The sequence below is a fragment of the Poecilia mexicana genome, unplaced genomic scaffold (assembly GCF_051168715.1).
Source record: "Poecilia mexicana isolate PSO_F unplaced genomic scaffold, ASM5116871v1 scaffold_9, whole genome shotgun sequence".
NCBI classification, from domain to species: domain Eukaryota; kingdom Metazoa; phylum Chordata; class Actinopteri; order Cyprinodontiformes; family Poeciliidae; genus Poecilia; species Poecilia mexicana.
The window spans coordinates 12,333,219-12,349,403 of record NW_028263378.1 but is presented as its reverse complement, the minus strand read 5'-3'; the positions used below and the strand labels follow the sequence as shown (position 1 = coordinate 12,349,403).

The 16,185-nt window shown below is 35.9% G+C and overlaps 1 protein-coding gene across 1 annotated transcript in view; it reads left to right on the top strand.

Annotated features, from left to right (window-relative positions):
- Nucleotides 1-16,185, top strand: part of ipo11 (importin 11) — a 108,458-nt gene that overhangs the window by 14,979 nt on the left and 77,294 nt on the right. Inside the window, exons 5-12 of the mRNA XM_015006323.2 lie at nucleotides 163-366; nucleotides 5,519-5,651; nucleotides 7,037-7,095; nucleotides 9,774-9,822; nucleotides 13,099-13,169; nucleotides 13,299-13,491; nucleotides 14,333-14,485; nucleotides 15,120-15,163. Coding sequence (XP_014861809.1) covers nucleotides 163-366; nucleotides 5,519-5,651; nucleotides 7,037-7,095; nucleotides 9,774-9,822; nucleotides 13,099-13,169; nucleotides 13,299-13,491; nucleotides 14,333-14,485; nucleotides 15,120-15,163 — 906 coding nt within the window. The remainder of the gene's footprint in view (nucleotides 1-162; nucleotides 367-5,518; nucleotides 5,652-7,036; nucleotides 7,096-9,773; nucleotides 9,823-13,098; nucleotides 13,170-13,298; nucleotides 13,492-14,332; nucleotides 14,486-15,119; nucleotides 15,164-16,185) is intronic.

Sequence of the window (16,185 nt, the reverse complement as noted above, 5' to 3'; positions counted from 1 at the left end):
TAAAAGTATAAACAATACATTTATAATAGATCTGATCAGCTATGCTCTGCAGTTGTCCTCAATTCCCTTTTTAGTTTAGTTGACAAAACCTCCTGCTGTTGTATTAATGCTTGCCTCTGGATATGTTCGCTTACCCTGTTTTTTTTTCCTTCTTCCCAACAGATAGCAACCCAGATCGCGGTACTGATAGCCAAGGTAGCCCGCCTTGATTGCCCGAGGCAATGGCCTGAGCTCATTCCAATTCTGCTCGAATCCGTAAAGGGTCAAGATGGTCTGCTGCAGCACAGAGCACTGCTAACTTTCTATCACGTCACCAAAACATTGGCATCCAAACGTTTGGCACAGGACAGACGTCTTTTTCAAGATGTAAGTTCACATTAACAACATTACATTTTTTTTTAAATTAATTAGCTGCTATTAATTCTTATCCTCTAGACTGCTTTATTTATTTTGCTCTCAGTGCCAGAGGAAAGCATTTTTTCCCCCCTTTTTTAAGTGTACACATAAAGAGGAGAAAAGCTTGTTTTCTCTTGGGAAATTTTGTGTTCGCTCTTCTTTCTCATGTTTTATTGTAGTTTTTCCCATAATGAAAGAAACTGACTAGAGGAGAAAAAAGAAAAAGATTATTGGACATGGGAATCAGTGAGCGAGAGACAAAAAAAACAACTTCAGATGTGAGGCTAAGGCACTGTGCCAGAATCCATGCCAAAAGTTATCCCTTTTACAGACAACTTGATACATAGTGGGCTCAGTGCCTATTGGGCTGTGCAGTTTTTTAATGATATACCAATTACTTTGACATTGAACAACCTACACTGTGTTCTGTCCTGTTAGTTGGAGCAGACTCAAAAGGTGGTATGCAACACTCTGTCCTAGTAGGATCCTTTTATGTTAAACGCATGTTTCTGTATCACTTGTGATGGGTTGGGTTTAAAGTTTACATACTTCACTGCCTGCAACATAATGGAAGATGCATTTAAGTTTTCCCAGGATGTTTGATGATCCAACAGTTAACTTCCATGAATTTTAAAACAAGAAATGGGTGCACTAGTTTGAGTTTTCATGGGGATTCCCTCCAATCCACAGCTGGTAAATGGATAGCCTCAAATATATGCAAACACCCCAACTAGTATTTGGTTAAATCCTCCTTACCAAGCTGCAGAGAAACTGCACACTTTTTGACCCCCCAAAAAAACAAGCCTCTGGCAAAATTGTAGCTCAGTAATTGCCCACATAGATTATCACAACTGGAATGAATTTATATTGGTAGACTTCCTTGCACCAACCAGGGTTTCAAGGGTAGTCCATAAACAATTGACCCTTACACTATGAGGGGAGAAGTCACATGTTTTGTTTGGATTTGACGCTAATGAAAACCTTACATTTGGGTTTAGTTGGCACTTTTGTTCATTTCATCTCTAAGATGTAAAATCTTCTGCTACTAAAGCAATACCACTTCTCAGCAAATAACCGTTTTTCCACATAGTTGTGTAGCTTAAAGCAACATTTCTGTGTGTAGGCATTTATATGCTGCGTGTGCACTATCCTCTTTTTGTTCTTAAGCTCAAGACAAAGCGTTTGGTAGTGCACAGGATGATGGATCACTTGCTGATGCTCAGGGTGCTAACTGCACTACTTTGCCAGATGCAAAGGTAATTAGGTGGTGAAAGAAATGAGAGCAGAGGAGGGATGTAGAGGCAAGGTGTGGGTGTGCAAAGCATATGAGAGATGTACCTAAGGTATAAGACTGACAGCAGGTGGAATCACCTCTGAAGTTAGGGGTTAATTCAGAATATAAAGTTGAAAGACGAAACTGGGACACTTACCTGTGATTTTAGTCGGTATGTCTGTAGAAGTATTAAGGAGAAGAAGTGAGCAGAGTCCTGCCTTTCAGGTCCCGCTTCCTTTCCCTGTGGTTTGATTTCTTAATGTCAGACAGTTCTTCTTTCCACTGATAATTCTCTTTTAGGTTTGGCCTTCAAACATTTTTTTTTCTATTCATCTTTTTTATGTTCTGTTAATACTGGCAGGGGTTGCTGTCTTAGCAGTTCAGTTCAAGGAGACATTTACTTTAAATATGCATGTACTGGTCTGTGCAGCCCATCCTCTGTTTATGACAGGCTGAGACTTGGGAACATTTTACTTTATATCTGTTTAATTAAATAGATTAATCATTAAATAAGCAATAAGCAACTGAGCGTGCAGCTATGCGATAGAGACATCTGTTTGGATATAACAGATATAACAGTTTTCATACCATTGTTTAAATTAAAAGTCTAGATTTGGTCCAGTATTATATAATATTGCTGTTAAGGTTGCTAGATTATATTTAGAGATACCAGATATCATTTTTTAACCTTTTAACACCATGAAAAGACAACCAGAACCAATGACTTGGCTTCTCTGCTTCAGTTACGCAAGGAAAACACAGAAAAACTCAAAACCAAGCAGCAACAGGATGGAAATTAACAGTGGTTGTTAAAACTGGGCCAGTGCTAACAGGTTACAAAGAAGGGCCAAAAAGTACAGTGGGATTCACTTTAGGTATTGGTTGTTGAATATCAATCTTAAGTGGCTTTTGTTTTTTTGTTGTTGTTTTTTTTACTACTTTTTGTTGGAGTAGCCAGTACAGTTCCCCAAGTCGTTTGGGTGTAGCTCTTTTAATTTTTTTTGTACTCACTATCCAAGTTTTTTGTGGGACTCCATTGAAACTAAAAATAATAATAATAAAAAACATAAGTGTACAACAGAAATCACAGCACAGGCGCCTAGTTCAGAAATGAGTTGGCAGCTTTTGGTTAACTTGTGTTAAATGGGGTGCTTCTCAATACTGCAGACCCATTTCAGTGTCTGATAACAGAAATGGGGGGAAATATGCAAATGGAAAAAGCTTTATTGGGAATTCAGCAGTTTTAAAATGCACTATGTGAGCAGCACAGAAGCAACCGGATGTAAAAGGCTGACAATGGCTGTCACCAGGAAAAAATGCAAATAGGATGCAATGGCAAAATGGATATGCTAATTATTGCACAACATCATTCCAGAGGCTTTTGCTACTTTCCATTTAAAGTTGGCAACACTCAGTGTTACGTAAAAATGAAGCTCCTTTATTTAACATGAAGGAAAAGCCTTGACTTCACTTTGAAGTACTTCTGACATTTTGGGTTGAATTGTTTAAATATAGTTTTTGTACCTTAAAATTCCCATATAAACTTTACCTGAATGTATTTTATCTATAGAAAGCTTAAAAGCAGTTTTAAATTAAAAACAGAAGATTTCACTGGTCATCTTGGCTACTGTAGGCTGTCAGCTCTTCACAACCTCGGTTTCCTCTTTCATCAAGAGGGTCTATCTACCCGGCTAGTACTTGCCGGATGTTTTTTTTTTTTCTTTCTTTTTTTTCTGTTAGCACAGTATTAGTAAACCATGCTCTCAAATAGGGGTTGTGGTCCAATATCCTACAGGATGATGTTTTTTTTTTTTCTCTCTTTGCAAGAGCGGTGAATAAAATGATTTTTTCAGTTTCCTTTGGTGATGCTTGTGTGAGGCGAATAGAAAATCAGCACGAAGAAGAAAATTGTTTGTCTTTTCATTGATTTTTGGGTTCATTTCTTTTTCTTTTTTTTTTTTTTTTTAGCTTTATCTGTGTAAAACTGAATGTTTTTACCCAGAGGTGGAAAAATGTTGGCTTCTTCAGTGTTCAGTAATTCTGCAGTAATTTTCCAAACCCAATATTTGAAATGGTGCTCTAATCAGTGTTTCTCTTCCATGTAAATAACAAAGTTATTTTCCATCTCTGTTATTAACTATAATGCTGAAAGCTTTCAGTCTGCAGCAAATGAAAATTGTATGATTTGTAGCCCAAAGCTTTTGGTTTTAACAGTGTTTCTGTTTGTTCTTTGATAATATTTATTAGTGCAAAATTACACCTCAGTTTTTTTTATCTCAGGAATTCAGTTTTTTGAAGAAGCCTTCAGCTGAACCATAAGAGCCTATTTTATTTAGGTAAAAATACACATTGCATGATCAGTCTTTTTATTTGCCTCCAGCTGAAACAAATACTGAAGTGATGGGTGATTATATTAAATAATCATAAATAATCCAGGCCTTATCTTTTTTAAAAATGTATATTTTTATAAGTCTCACTGTGTTTGAAGAATTCCTTCTTTATTTCATTTTTAAAGGTTTCCAGGTTTTACACACAGTTTGATATTAGCTGCAGTGCATTACAAGTGTGTCAAACCCATATTTTTGTAAAGGTTATCATTTGATAAGCAATTGTGGGTCTACAAATATTAGTAAAGTGAACAGACCTAATGTTGAAATAAATGTTTGTTCACTCGTGTGAATAGAACTACAGAGTATTGCAAACAGTATGTTTTTAAATATTTATGAATATTTATGTTTCTTCTAAAAAAATATATTTTTTGATCTGATTTTTCCTAAGTTTGTTTCACAATTTAATGATTGGGAGCTTACTGTTAGGAGGGGGTTTGTTTACCTAGTCTTAAATAAATAAATGCATCTGGATAAATGCATTCTTATAGTCCATGTATCACTAGATATGAGATGCAGCTCACCATAAGTACCTTTTATTTTTATAAATCAAGTTTCAAGTCCCCTGCCAAATGCAGCTTTTTGCATATCAGTTGATGCAATAAGAATACAAACCAAGGTTCACTATAGTGATGTGAATAATGTGTGATTTTTTTTTTTTTTTTTCCCCAACGTTGCTTCATTTCTTTCAGCTTCCATAAATTGGATTAGTCTGGGATCTGAGGAATTGAAAGTGGGAAGCTCTTGAAAAGTCTCTCTAAACAGAAAACTTGCCAGTCTGGCTGTTTCCGTAACACATATATCAAAGCCTATGCTGTGCTGTCAAAATATGGATTTCATTTTCGGCAGGCTCTCATCACCAACACAGCCAGTGGATCTAATTTTTCCCCATCTGACTCCTTTGCTTATTTTCTTTGAGTATTTGTTGCATGTTTACTGTTTTTCTAAGGTTTTAATGTTTTAAGATTACACTTGGGTTTGTTTGCCTTCATCTTTGAATAAATGTTTATTTATTTCAATGTCATTTCACATTTGAGTAATTCTTGATTTGTTTCTTAGCTCCAGCGTTAACTCACTTAAATGCCTGAATGTTGAGTCACTCTTGGTATTGTAAGAGATTTAATGGATTTGCTATTTTTTCTGTGTTTGGCAACCACTAAAGCATTAAAAACTTGAGAGATTTAAAAAAAAATAATATTTTCTTCAAAAATTGACCTTATCAAGAAGAAGAGCTTTCAGCTCTCTTCTTACAACTTCCACTTTCCTTTTGTAGGCAGGAGTGCATCAATAACAGGATTAGTCTGTATTACAGGTGCAGTTCACAAACATGCAAATCTGTTATGCTCATACATAATTAACATTAATTAATTTCCCTTGTGTTGCACGGATGAAATGCCTGGTTAAATCCACGATAATGCTATGTGAATGTGACTGACTTTACTGTCATTATGATTGTTGGCAGCTGGCATCGGGCATCTACAGCTTTGCATGTTCCCTGTGGAGTCATCACACCGACTGCTTCCTGCAGCAAGTCTGTGCCAGAGATGAGGCTGCAGCGCTCAACTCGTTGGAGAGGACTCTGCTCTCGCTTAAAGGTAACGGCTCCAAACCACAAACACGACCAAATACAGTTCTTTCAAAATTTGCTTTTGTATTTTTGTTTCAAACAAACATAAACGAATAAAGATGATCCAAACTCACTTAACCCTAAGTAAACATAGTAAATGATCCCCAATTTTGAATCTGGAATTAATTGTTTTAAGCCATTTCCCCCCTTTTTGGATCAGTTTCACAAGCCACACCGGTAGCTGATCCAGCATAAAATCTCAGATAAAGAAAATCATGTCAGCCGCTATTCATCTTGGTTATGTCTGTCACATTAAGCAATAAATCACATGATAAATTAAGACAAGCTCAATTATCAATATCATTTTTCTCTTTCTCTAAAAACTGGATGACGAAAGTCTTCAATCTGGTGGTGCAAAGACAATTTTGTTTACAGAGCCTCCATAGTTCATTTAATTTATTGTTTCTTTTTATTTATTTTGGATATTTAAAATGTCTTTCAGTTTCAGTGTTAAATGTTTGTTGGAAAATTAAATTTATTGATCTTAGACAATATGTTCTTGCACTACTATGCTATTACAATATATTACTTGAAAATAATCTCAAACCAATATTATAATTTATCACAATAACCTCCGGGATGATTTGTTGTCCAGCAAAATTTGCCACGGTGACAGACCCAATGGTGGTGTCAGTATGATGTTCTCGGGCTTCTTCTCTTCCAGCCAGCTTGTTGTAATTGATCGGACAATGAATGGTCCAACGCACGCCAGCGTGTCCACCTCCGAATGGTTTATAACAGTGTTTCTCAATTCCAGTCCTCAGGGACCACAGCCCTGCATGTTTTAGCTGATTCCCTTCTGCTGCACGCCCGACTTGAATCAGTGGGTGAGTAACAGGCTTCAGCTGCACTTGATGCCTGCAGAGAAGGTCATGCAATCATTTGAATCAGGTGTTCTGGAACAGAGCCACATGTGAAATATGCAAGGCGGTGGTCCCTGAGGACTGGAATTAAGAAACACTGGTTTAGAATAACACACTAAATTGTGGCATGACTTTAAACAGTCTGCTGTTGCTGGAAAACTGTCCAGTGTGGCTGAGTTAACACAATTCAGCTACTCAAACTTTTGATAATGGCTATTACTGCCATGGGTGATACAAGCAAGTGAGGTCTCGAAAACGTTGCAGTAATATATTAACAAACAATAAAATAAAACTTTGAGTCATTGAGCCACGTGTATCATGTAATTTTATTTACGTTAATTAATCTAACTACTGAGTATAATTGTCAAGAAAAGTTGTGAAATGAGTTACATAATGTATTTAGCTAGTTTTTGAGGTGATGTTTGCTGACCTAATTTATAATTGTTGATAGTGCTGTATACTGATTTAGTTTTTTGTCCACCTCTTTCAGTACTTCGCAAACTGACAGTCCATGGATTCCAGGATCCCCAACAGAATATGGAAGTAATGGTGAGCTGCGAGTGATTTCAGTCTGTATGCTTTAGAACCTCTCATTTTTCTGAAGCTTCCACTTTCTGTAAGCGTTCTGAGTTAAAAATAGCTCCAATCAAACTGTGCAAAATATGGATGGGTTATGATAATTGAAAGTGCCTTTAGCCTTGTTTTGGCTTAAATAGTCAGGCGTTTGGTTTTTGCTCTTCTCCCACTCCCAGTAGGAAGAAAGTTCCACTCCATTAAACTGTTAATTCATTTTAGTTTAAATCTGGTTTAAAATAATCCTCAGAATGTGCTTCAGTTTTCCTCAGAGCTGTGAGTTAATGAATTTGTCAGAAAATATAGCTGTCCTTTCAACTCCAACTCCAAATTTGCCTTTTCGTTTTTGTTTCTGTGATTGAAAAATTGCAGCCCAACTGATTAATATTTACTGAAAGAGGCAAGTAATTGTAAGAGACTTTTTACTTTAGGTTTTACGTGTACTGTGTCGTACACTGTGAAGTTGTTGTAAAATCAAAATCTCAGAGATTTTACCTGAGGCCTAATTTGCTTTAAAACAAGCAATTCTAAGTGGCCCATGGAGTCAACTCTCCTGTGAAGGACGAAAAGAAAAAAAAAAGAAAAAATTCAGAGATACTTGGTCATTAAATATTGATGAAAACCTATTGCACTTAGAGTAAAATACTGACCAGAACAGATGATCAACTTCTAACTGCTGGAGATATTTTCTATCAGACTCTTCTCAGCTGGCATTTAAGAAACAGATGTGTCTGGTCTCTTGAAACCTTGGAGTCGCTCCTTGTCTTTTTCTCCCAAGCTTTTTCCTCTCAAAATTGACATTAGAAATGAAACCTTAAACTTTGTTTGGCTGAAGTTTTGAGTTTGCAAAAAGACTTCACTTAAACCAATAATTAATACAATCCTCAATTACGTGCAATTAATCTGATTGACCGAGAATATTCTTCTTTCTTTCTTTCCAAATATTTCTTGTTGCTGTTTTCTATTGCCTTAGTTTTATTTTTATTTTATTTTATTTTTTTTTTTGGTGGAGCATTTTTCACAGGAGCTTGTTCAAGTATTTCTGAAGATGAATCATGTTTCCAGGAGAAGAAATAATTATGGCTATCTTGGTGTGTCCTGTGATTTTCTGTGGAATGCAATCACTACTAACTAGTTATCCCCCCTCACACATACACAGCCCTTCATTTATTGTACAGTATTGATTTGTTTAGTGTGCGGCGCGCTCAAATTGAAGTCTTCTAAACTACAAGCAGTGCAACCATCATCTTTTGTTTGGCACTGCTTCCTTGAACTGCCTGCTCTGTCACATCCCTCTGGCAGTAGTTTGTAGCATTTACTCTCGAGTCTCCAGTATTAAGCTGTTCGTAAGAAGACTCTTCACACATGACATAATCATTTCAGACAACCGAAGGCTGTTTTCCAATCACAGTAGTATACGCATTGATAGAAAACCACACGGCGGGAGAAAAAAATTACTCTGCAAATAATCAGACAGTTTTAACGCAAGCTAAGACGGTTTAGCACTAGGACAAGTTCTTTTTAAGTCTGTTAAATGAGTTCTCCATGCTTGATTTTTAAAACAAGTACCAAAATATTGAAGCAAAAATATATCAAACAAAAAACACTTTGGTTTCTATGCTTTGCCCCTAAACAGGCATGTTAATTACAGCTAGGCCTGTGTAGTTAATCACATTTTCTTAATTTAATTTTCTTCTCCAAAAGACCTAAAAAACACTAATCAACAAAAAGAAGATTATTAAAACAATTTTGCTGCTCTTAATTTGTTCTAGTGCCTTAAATGCTGTGTAATAATGTTCTTTGTGATTTAACCTCTGACCAAATTGTCATTATTTCTCATATTATTGCAGACCTTATTAAAAGCCTAAAAATGGGAACTATAGAATCATATATTTGTAATAATACCAGTTATTTGTATTCAGTTTTGCAGTCTGTATCATGTTTTACTATTAATTTTCTTACTGTTTTTCATCCTAACTGGATCTTAGTGCTTTACCAGTGCAGGTGTTAGCTTAGCACCAGTCCCAACACTGTTAACTTGCCACAAACTCAATCGAGGAACATCATGGAGAACCATCAACAAATCCAAATTTTACTCTGATTGAATTTTACTCCAGAGTGAGTTTCACTTTTAACCTGTGAAATTTTCTGTCTGATAGTTTCTACGTTGCTTCTTTGACTCATGGAAAATCCCAGCAGAATCATAACTAATGGCTGTTGTAATCTCTGCTTTCTATCATCTCCCACCAAGTCATTTGTGCCGTAGTTGTGATCCTTCCTCTCTTACACTAACAGTGCTAGGAACTTTAGTTGCTGGCTGAAATGGGGGTTCGGGATGTGTGATTAATGACACTGCTATTGACCTCGTGGCTGAACATTAATGCCGAATTAAAGAGAGAGTCCCGCCATCTATCATCTAATTTCTCGTACTAACCTGCTACAACAGCAGGCTACATAAAATTGATTCTCTTTCATACTGTGAAGCTCAGATTTTATTTATATTCATAGGCAGAGAAGTAATTGTGCCCACACACACACACATACAGTTTAAGTGTTACTATATCTACTTCCCTGCAATACATGTTGAGCAATCATGATTCAGCAGCAGAAATGACGACCCTTATCTCAGTCTGTCTTCATTTCTTCCTTTTCAGGGTTTCCTGAATGCAGTGTTTGAAAGGCTAAAACAGTTCTTGGAATGCTGTGAGTACTTTTCTCTTTTTCTGACTTGAATCTTTGATCCTTGACTTTCCTTTCAGTAAACGAACACTTTGTATTTCATTTAGTGCATTTCATTTTGGCAAAAGGGTTTCTTGAGACGTCCAGTTGGATTCTTATCATAAATCTGTAGTCTGCATTTTATTGGTGTCAACTTAAAAGCCAAAATGAAACGAGACAATTATTTTATTATTATTATTATTTTTTTTTTTTTTTACAAATTTTAGGCTATTTTCTAAAAACAACTATTATGAGTTACAAGTTTTATACTTTTTAAAAGTCCAATTGAGGGAAATATAGATATGCTGCCAAACAAAGTACCGTATTTTCCGGTCTATAAGCCGCAACTTTTTTCCTATGCTTTGAACCGTGCGGCTTATAGCCCGGTGAGGCTTATATGTGGATTTTTCTTCAACCACCAGGGGGCTCTTTAGCAGGAAGTGAATCTTTGGAAGTCAAAATTGGAAATAAAAGAAGAAAGCACCCATTAAAACAAAATTCTGTTTTAATAGGGAATTGAAATTTAAGAATGTTGTTCATCAGTTAAATAGCATTGAGGGGAAAAAGAAGATTTTTTTGTTTTTTTAAATAATAGATATTAGGATCCAATAGATGGCAGTAGTGCAACAATAATGGATGCAATCTGCCGTTGAAATCTAAAGAAGAAGAAGAAAGCGCCCATTTTCATTTAGCACATGCTAGTAGCAGACACGAAGGATCAGCACTTTTACTGTTACAGTTAACGTTCGGAAACTACCGTATTCATTTCAGTTAAATCTAAACTTGGCAACTTTTTCTTTTTCCACCGTAATAAATGTGATATTCAATTTACCTGTTATGACTCAAATTTTGGGTGTCTGCCCCCCTCTGCTGCTTGCCGGCAGAGATAGCCCGGTGCGGCTTATAGTCCGGAAAATACGACAATCTAGATTTCAGGATTGCCAAAATCCACTGTGGATTAGTCATAGTAATGTAGTTGGAGAAACAAGGTTCTTGTATTAAAATCAATCTGCTTTATTTTTTTTTTCATCCTTTACACGTATGCTCATGTAAAGTATTGGAAAAAGTATAATGGGTATCTGTTTTCTTGATTAAACAATATATTAATACTGACAGGGTTCAACGTTACATTTATTTGAATGTGCCAAGTACTAATTATGAACAAAGAACTTTGTTTCCACTTTCTGAAAAACATCTAATTGAATTGATCTAATGATTTCTCTTGTTGAAATCAAAGTGATTTTTATGTTTGATGAGTAATTTGAATTCACTTTTAGTGTTGATCTTTATCAGCAAGTCGTTTTCTCTTTCTCGTTCAAGTTTGACCTCCAGTTTGTGCTTAAAATGTAGCTAAAGGAACAGAAAAAAAAAAAGATTTAAGATATGAACGAAAACATCCAATAAATACTGTTTTGATGGCATTGGAGGCAGGTTCAGGGCCCAGTTGGTATTTGGATCCAGCAGATAGGAAGAACGACAGGGAAGCTCTTAGCCTGGATCGGCAAGAAATATCAGCTGTGTTCAGTCTGATAAGGTCAGCTATCTAAATGGTGTTTTTTTTTGGGATGGTCTTTGTCGTCCACTCAGATGTCTGAGTCTCTCTTTTTAAGATGTTTGTCTTCCAACTGAGGTCACCTGTCCCTTTTCATCTGTCACTTTATTGTTAAAAGCTATTCTATAAAGCTATGCATCTGTCAGAAATAAAGAATCCCCTTTCTTTCTTTTGTCATCTATTTCCGTTTTGATTGGTCGATGTGGATGGCTCAGAGTGTGACCGTTGTGACTCTGATGACTTTGCATCACGTCTGCTAACATTGCTGCCTGTCACACCTGCAAATGGAGTCAAAACTGCACGGGCACAAAGTCGATAGAATGCAATAGTGTATTGATTTACATAATGCAGGATTTGGACAAAAATCAGGAAGAAGCTAACAAAGCAGTTGGAGAGCCAGCCAGATAATGTGGTGCCACCGGTGAGGAGCCCAATAGAATATATAATAAACCAAATTAAACAAAGTGAAGCAACCAGTTCACAATGATTTGAAGAATCCCATAGATGCGGTCTTAGGAGTCAGTTCATATTGTGTTGGCAGTTTATATTAAAATTCAATTATCGTGCTTCACTGGCTAGACCAATAAGCACAAAAAGAATTGAACAAACCACCAAGACGAAGTGGCATTTATTAGTTGCTTCAAAACTATATTAATATCTTGATTCCTTCTGATCATTCCCCCTTTCCTCTTTCTTCAACCTGCTGCAGTGTGTGTAATAAAAGCAGCTGTTAATACTAATCCACACTTCATTAGAGCCTTGTTTTAATTAAGCTGCTGTTGTCAGTGGTTTCAACTCAAATTCCGACATGCTTCATTCAGATACTTCATCTTAAGAGTAGATGTGTTTTTCGTGCAGTGACAATGTAGTTATTCGTCATCAGGGCTTTCAGTGTTCAGCTATGCTCTGGCTATGCGAGTAGGTTGTATTTCTCTTTGTCCTGCAATGCTTCATTGAACATCTTTGTTAGTGAATAAAAAAATTACAATGGCTTCAAGAAAAGGAAATAAATCTGTGAGTACTTTTCTCTAAGGAAAACCTAATTAAATTTCTCATAAAATGTTTATGTACTTGGTCGGTCCCCTTTTGAAGTAGATTCTACATTAATGCAGTGTAGCATGGAGACGGTCAGCCTATCTCTTTGCTCTGGTTTTAAGGAATCTTAACCTTTGATTATGTTTCTGTAGCCTTGTTCAAGTTGTAATCAGTATATACTTTATATCATCTTATGCTGTTATTTCACTTTTAAATGCAACATTTTATTAAAGTTTCAAAAGCCTTCAGGATCCATAGGCAGAACTACTTTATTATTGTTAAATAATTTTTTGAGCATTTTTGTTTAAATTTCCAAAGTGGAGTAGGTTTTTACTAGTATTTCCTTACAAATAAATTATAATCTGTGAATGTCCTCATTATCTAATAGGTCTTTAACTCTCTTTAAAAATAATAATAAATAAATAAACTTGTTAGACTACTAATTGATCAACAAACGTTAAACCCATTAACCAGGATCATCATTTTTGATGTGCATCATATTTTACAAGTTGTTGCTAATAGTCCTAATTAATTTAATAATCATTTGCTTAAAGGCATGTATCAAGAATGATACGTCTGACATTTCAGAGTTAAGCTTAAATAATTTTACATAATAAGTAGTTTGTTTCTAGTGAAACAACTCTGTGTGTTTGTTTCCTTTGTTTTGACTTCAGGTCGGCAGGTTGGTTCAGAGAGCCCATGCAGAGAAAAGCTGGAAAAGACAATAATATTGTACACTAAAGTTGTAAGTAAACCAAACTTAAATACATGATAAACCTTGGGAGGTTGTCGACTTAGTTTCTAACTGGAATCAGAAAATGTTTTACCGTTCTCCATGTCATATCCATACTTTGCTTTTCTCGTTGCTTTACAGTTGTTAGATTTCTTGGAGGACCATGCGTGTGCATTCATTCCCCTGATCCAGCGCTCCCTGGAGTTTGCCGTTACGTACGTTTTCACACCTGCTGGGGAGGGAGTGACCTTCGAGCGCTTTATTGTTCAGTGCATGAACCTCATCAAGATGATAGTAAAGAACGACGCATACAAACCTGCCAAGAATATTGATGGTGAGTTGAGTTATAAAACAAGCCTGTATTTGGGAGGTGCACAAAGAAGCACAAATACATCTCTTTGCTTCTTTTTCGGCATCTAAACCCTCTATTATAATGTGTTTTTTACATTTTTTACTAAAATGTCAAGAATAAAATGTAGGGGATTTTCTTTTTCTTTTTGAACTTAAACAAATCACGCTTTGAGTTGGAGGTGATATGGGATTTTTTTCCCCGAACATTGAATTCATAAATTATGTCCATTGCTCTGGTTTTGCAGCTCTATTTTTTTTTTCATTAGTTTTCTAGGATCAACCTAGATATAACACCAACTTAAGATACATTCACATAAACAATGTCTTTCCAAAAAGAAAGACATGAGTGGAGTCTTACCAAGTTGTTTTGGCAAGGCTCCGCTTGGTTTCCTCCAGCAGCAACATTCTGTTGATGAATTTTTAAAAAGTATGGAAATTTGGAAAACTATGTAGAAACCATGCAACAGAATCTTAAAAAACATGACTATAATGACGATACCTTTTAATGAAGCGAATATGTTTTAGCTTTAATTCACATCTTTTTCCTAACATTCAAAATTAATACATTATTTTGAACATTACAAATTTCATAGCAAATTATTTATAGCATTGACTGCTCCCCCACCCCTCCTGCCTAAAATGGATAATTATGAAATGCATACTTCCTGTTTTTATTGCGGTTGTGAAATAATTTAAATCTGATAATTGCTTGACAGTGTAACCAAATGTGCTGGGCTACGTTAGTACAACTTATGGATTATATCATGCCAACATCAACACGTGTTTATGGTTCTTGTCTGTGTTCTCCTTTTCCTCTTCGCTAGAGAGTAAACCAGAAAGTCTAGAGGCTCACAAGATCAAGACAGCCTTCTTCACTCATCCCACGCTGACAGAGATCGGGCGCCGACTTGTCTCACACTATTTTCTCCTCACAGAAGAAGAACTGGCAATGTGGGAGGAAGACCCGGAGAGCTTTGGTGGGTTTCTTACACCCCTAAAAAAGTTGAATCTAAACATCTGAGGCTTCAAACTGCTTTGCTCTTCAGGCACACCTAGAACTTTGTGGGATTGGGTAGGTTGACGTTTATCAGTCAGCTGTCAGATATACAGCTGTCAGTTCAGACTTAATTTAAACATTTTAGAAAAGTGTCTTGATGTTTGGTTTTTCATTATATTGTATTAAGTATATTAATGCACTGGTGTTCGAAACAGTAGATCTATAAAACCGGTATAAAGCTGAGCCTTTGGTTGGAGAGCTTTTTCCATTTAAAGTGTCATTCCTTGGCATTTTAAAAATGCTCATTTTGCTTTTAGAGACACTTGCAGTGAAATAACAAGGTTAGAGATCGTGGCTCTAATTGAGAGAGAATAAGAGTTTCTTTGTGTTAAAGCACACAACCTTCAGAGGGGCATTTAGACACCTACAAGTTTGAGACCTCAAATGCCCGGTATCACAATGTAGTTTGTTTTTCACGTGCTAGAACTGCACAAATCTTGAAACGCACAAGTCTTTTGAGTTATCAAGCAGCAAAACCATATTTCTGCTGTGTAATAGATCCACAGTCTACATGAGAAAGTTCTAATATATTCACATTTTTATCATCTTTATAGCTGTTGAAGAAACTGGTGGTGATTCATGGAAGTACAGTCTTCGGGTAAGTTAAAAGTACATTATAGAGATGCACTGACAATGATTTGTTAATTATGCCAAGCAGAACATTGAATGGCAAATAGACTTTTGCTGAATGAATACCCCTCTTTCATATATAAAGGAACCCTAAGTGAAAGAAATGTTTTGTAGTAACCCATGTCTGTTCAGTCTTTTGAGCTTTACTGTGCTCATGAATGGCACTTTATACAACACAAAGCACATTGTTTGGTTTGCTAAAGAAACAGCAGAAATTAGGCTCGAGAAAGTTCTTGCTCCAAAACAGTTGAAAAACACACATTTTTAAATCCAATTTATCTAATTTACTGCTTTATTTTATGTTTGGTTGCAACCTTTGTTTACTTGGTATTGCCTTTAGCTCTTACTTGCAGCACAAGAGCAGAAACGCTTAAATGTTGATTTAAGCGTTGATAAGCTGTAAAATTCAGCGGAATTTGATAACTAGTAATCTATAAAAATCATAGTTTAATTGGCATTTTTTGGGAGCCATGTTGCTGTGAAAATAATCTGAACAAGTTGTCAGATTATTAGGTGGACAAAAGATTTACTACCAGGTAATTATAGATTATCTTTACCTATCACGCTATATGGGATGCAGGTTACGACTTTATCCTTGTGTTTTTAAGCTGGGTTAGATTCACTGGCAGTAGGCCGTAGCTTGCCGATATATGCTGCTAATATTTGTAGGGTATGACTCATGCCATCCCCTACATCTCAGCACATGTCCAGCATATCAGACTTTTATTTGAAAAAAAAAAAAAAAGTTTTATCTAGTAACCTCATAAACTGATAAACCAAGATCAGAGGTTTGTCCTTGTCTGCTAAACTTAATTTTTTTTTTCATTTTAGAGCTAATTTTTAATGAGGTAAACATTTTATTTTATTTTTATTTTTTTTGTCATACCTCTTGTTTTTACATTAGCCTACATTGATCACGTGCCGACCTACAAAACCACAGTAAGCTGTATTACCATAGAAGGTGTTGGGATTAATAACTACTAAATATCT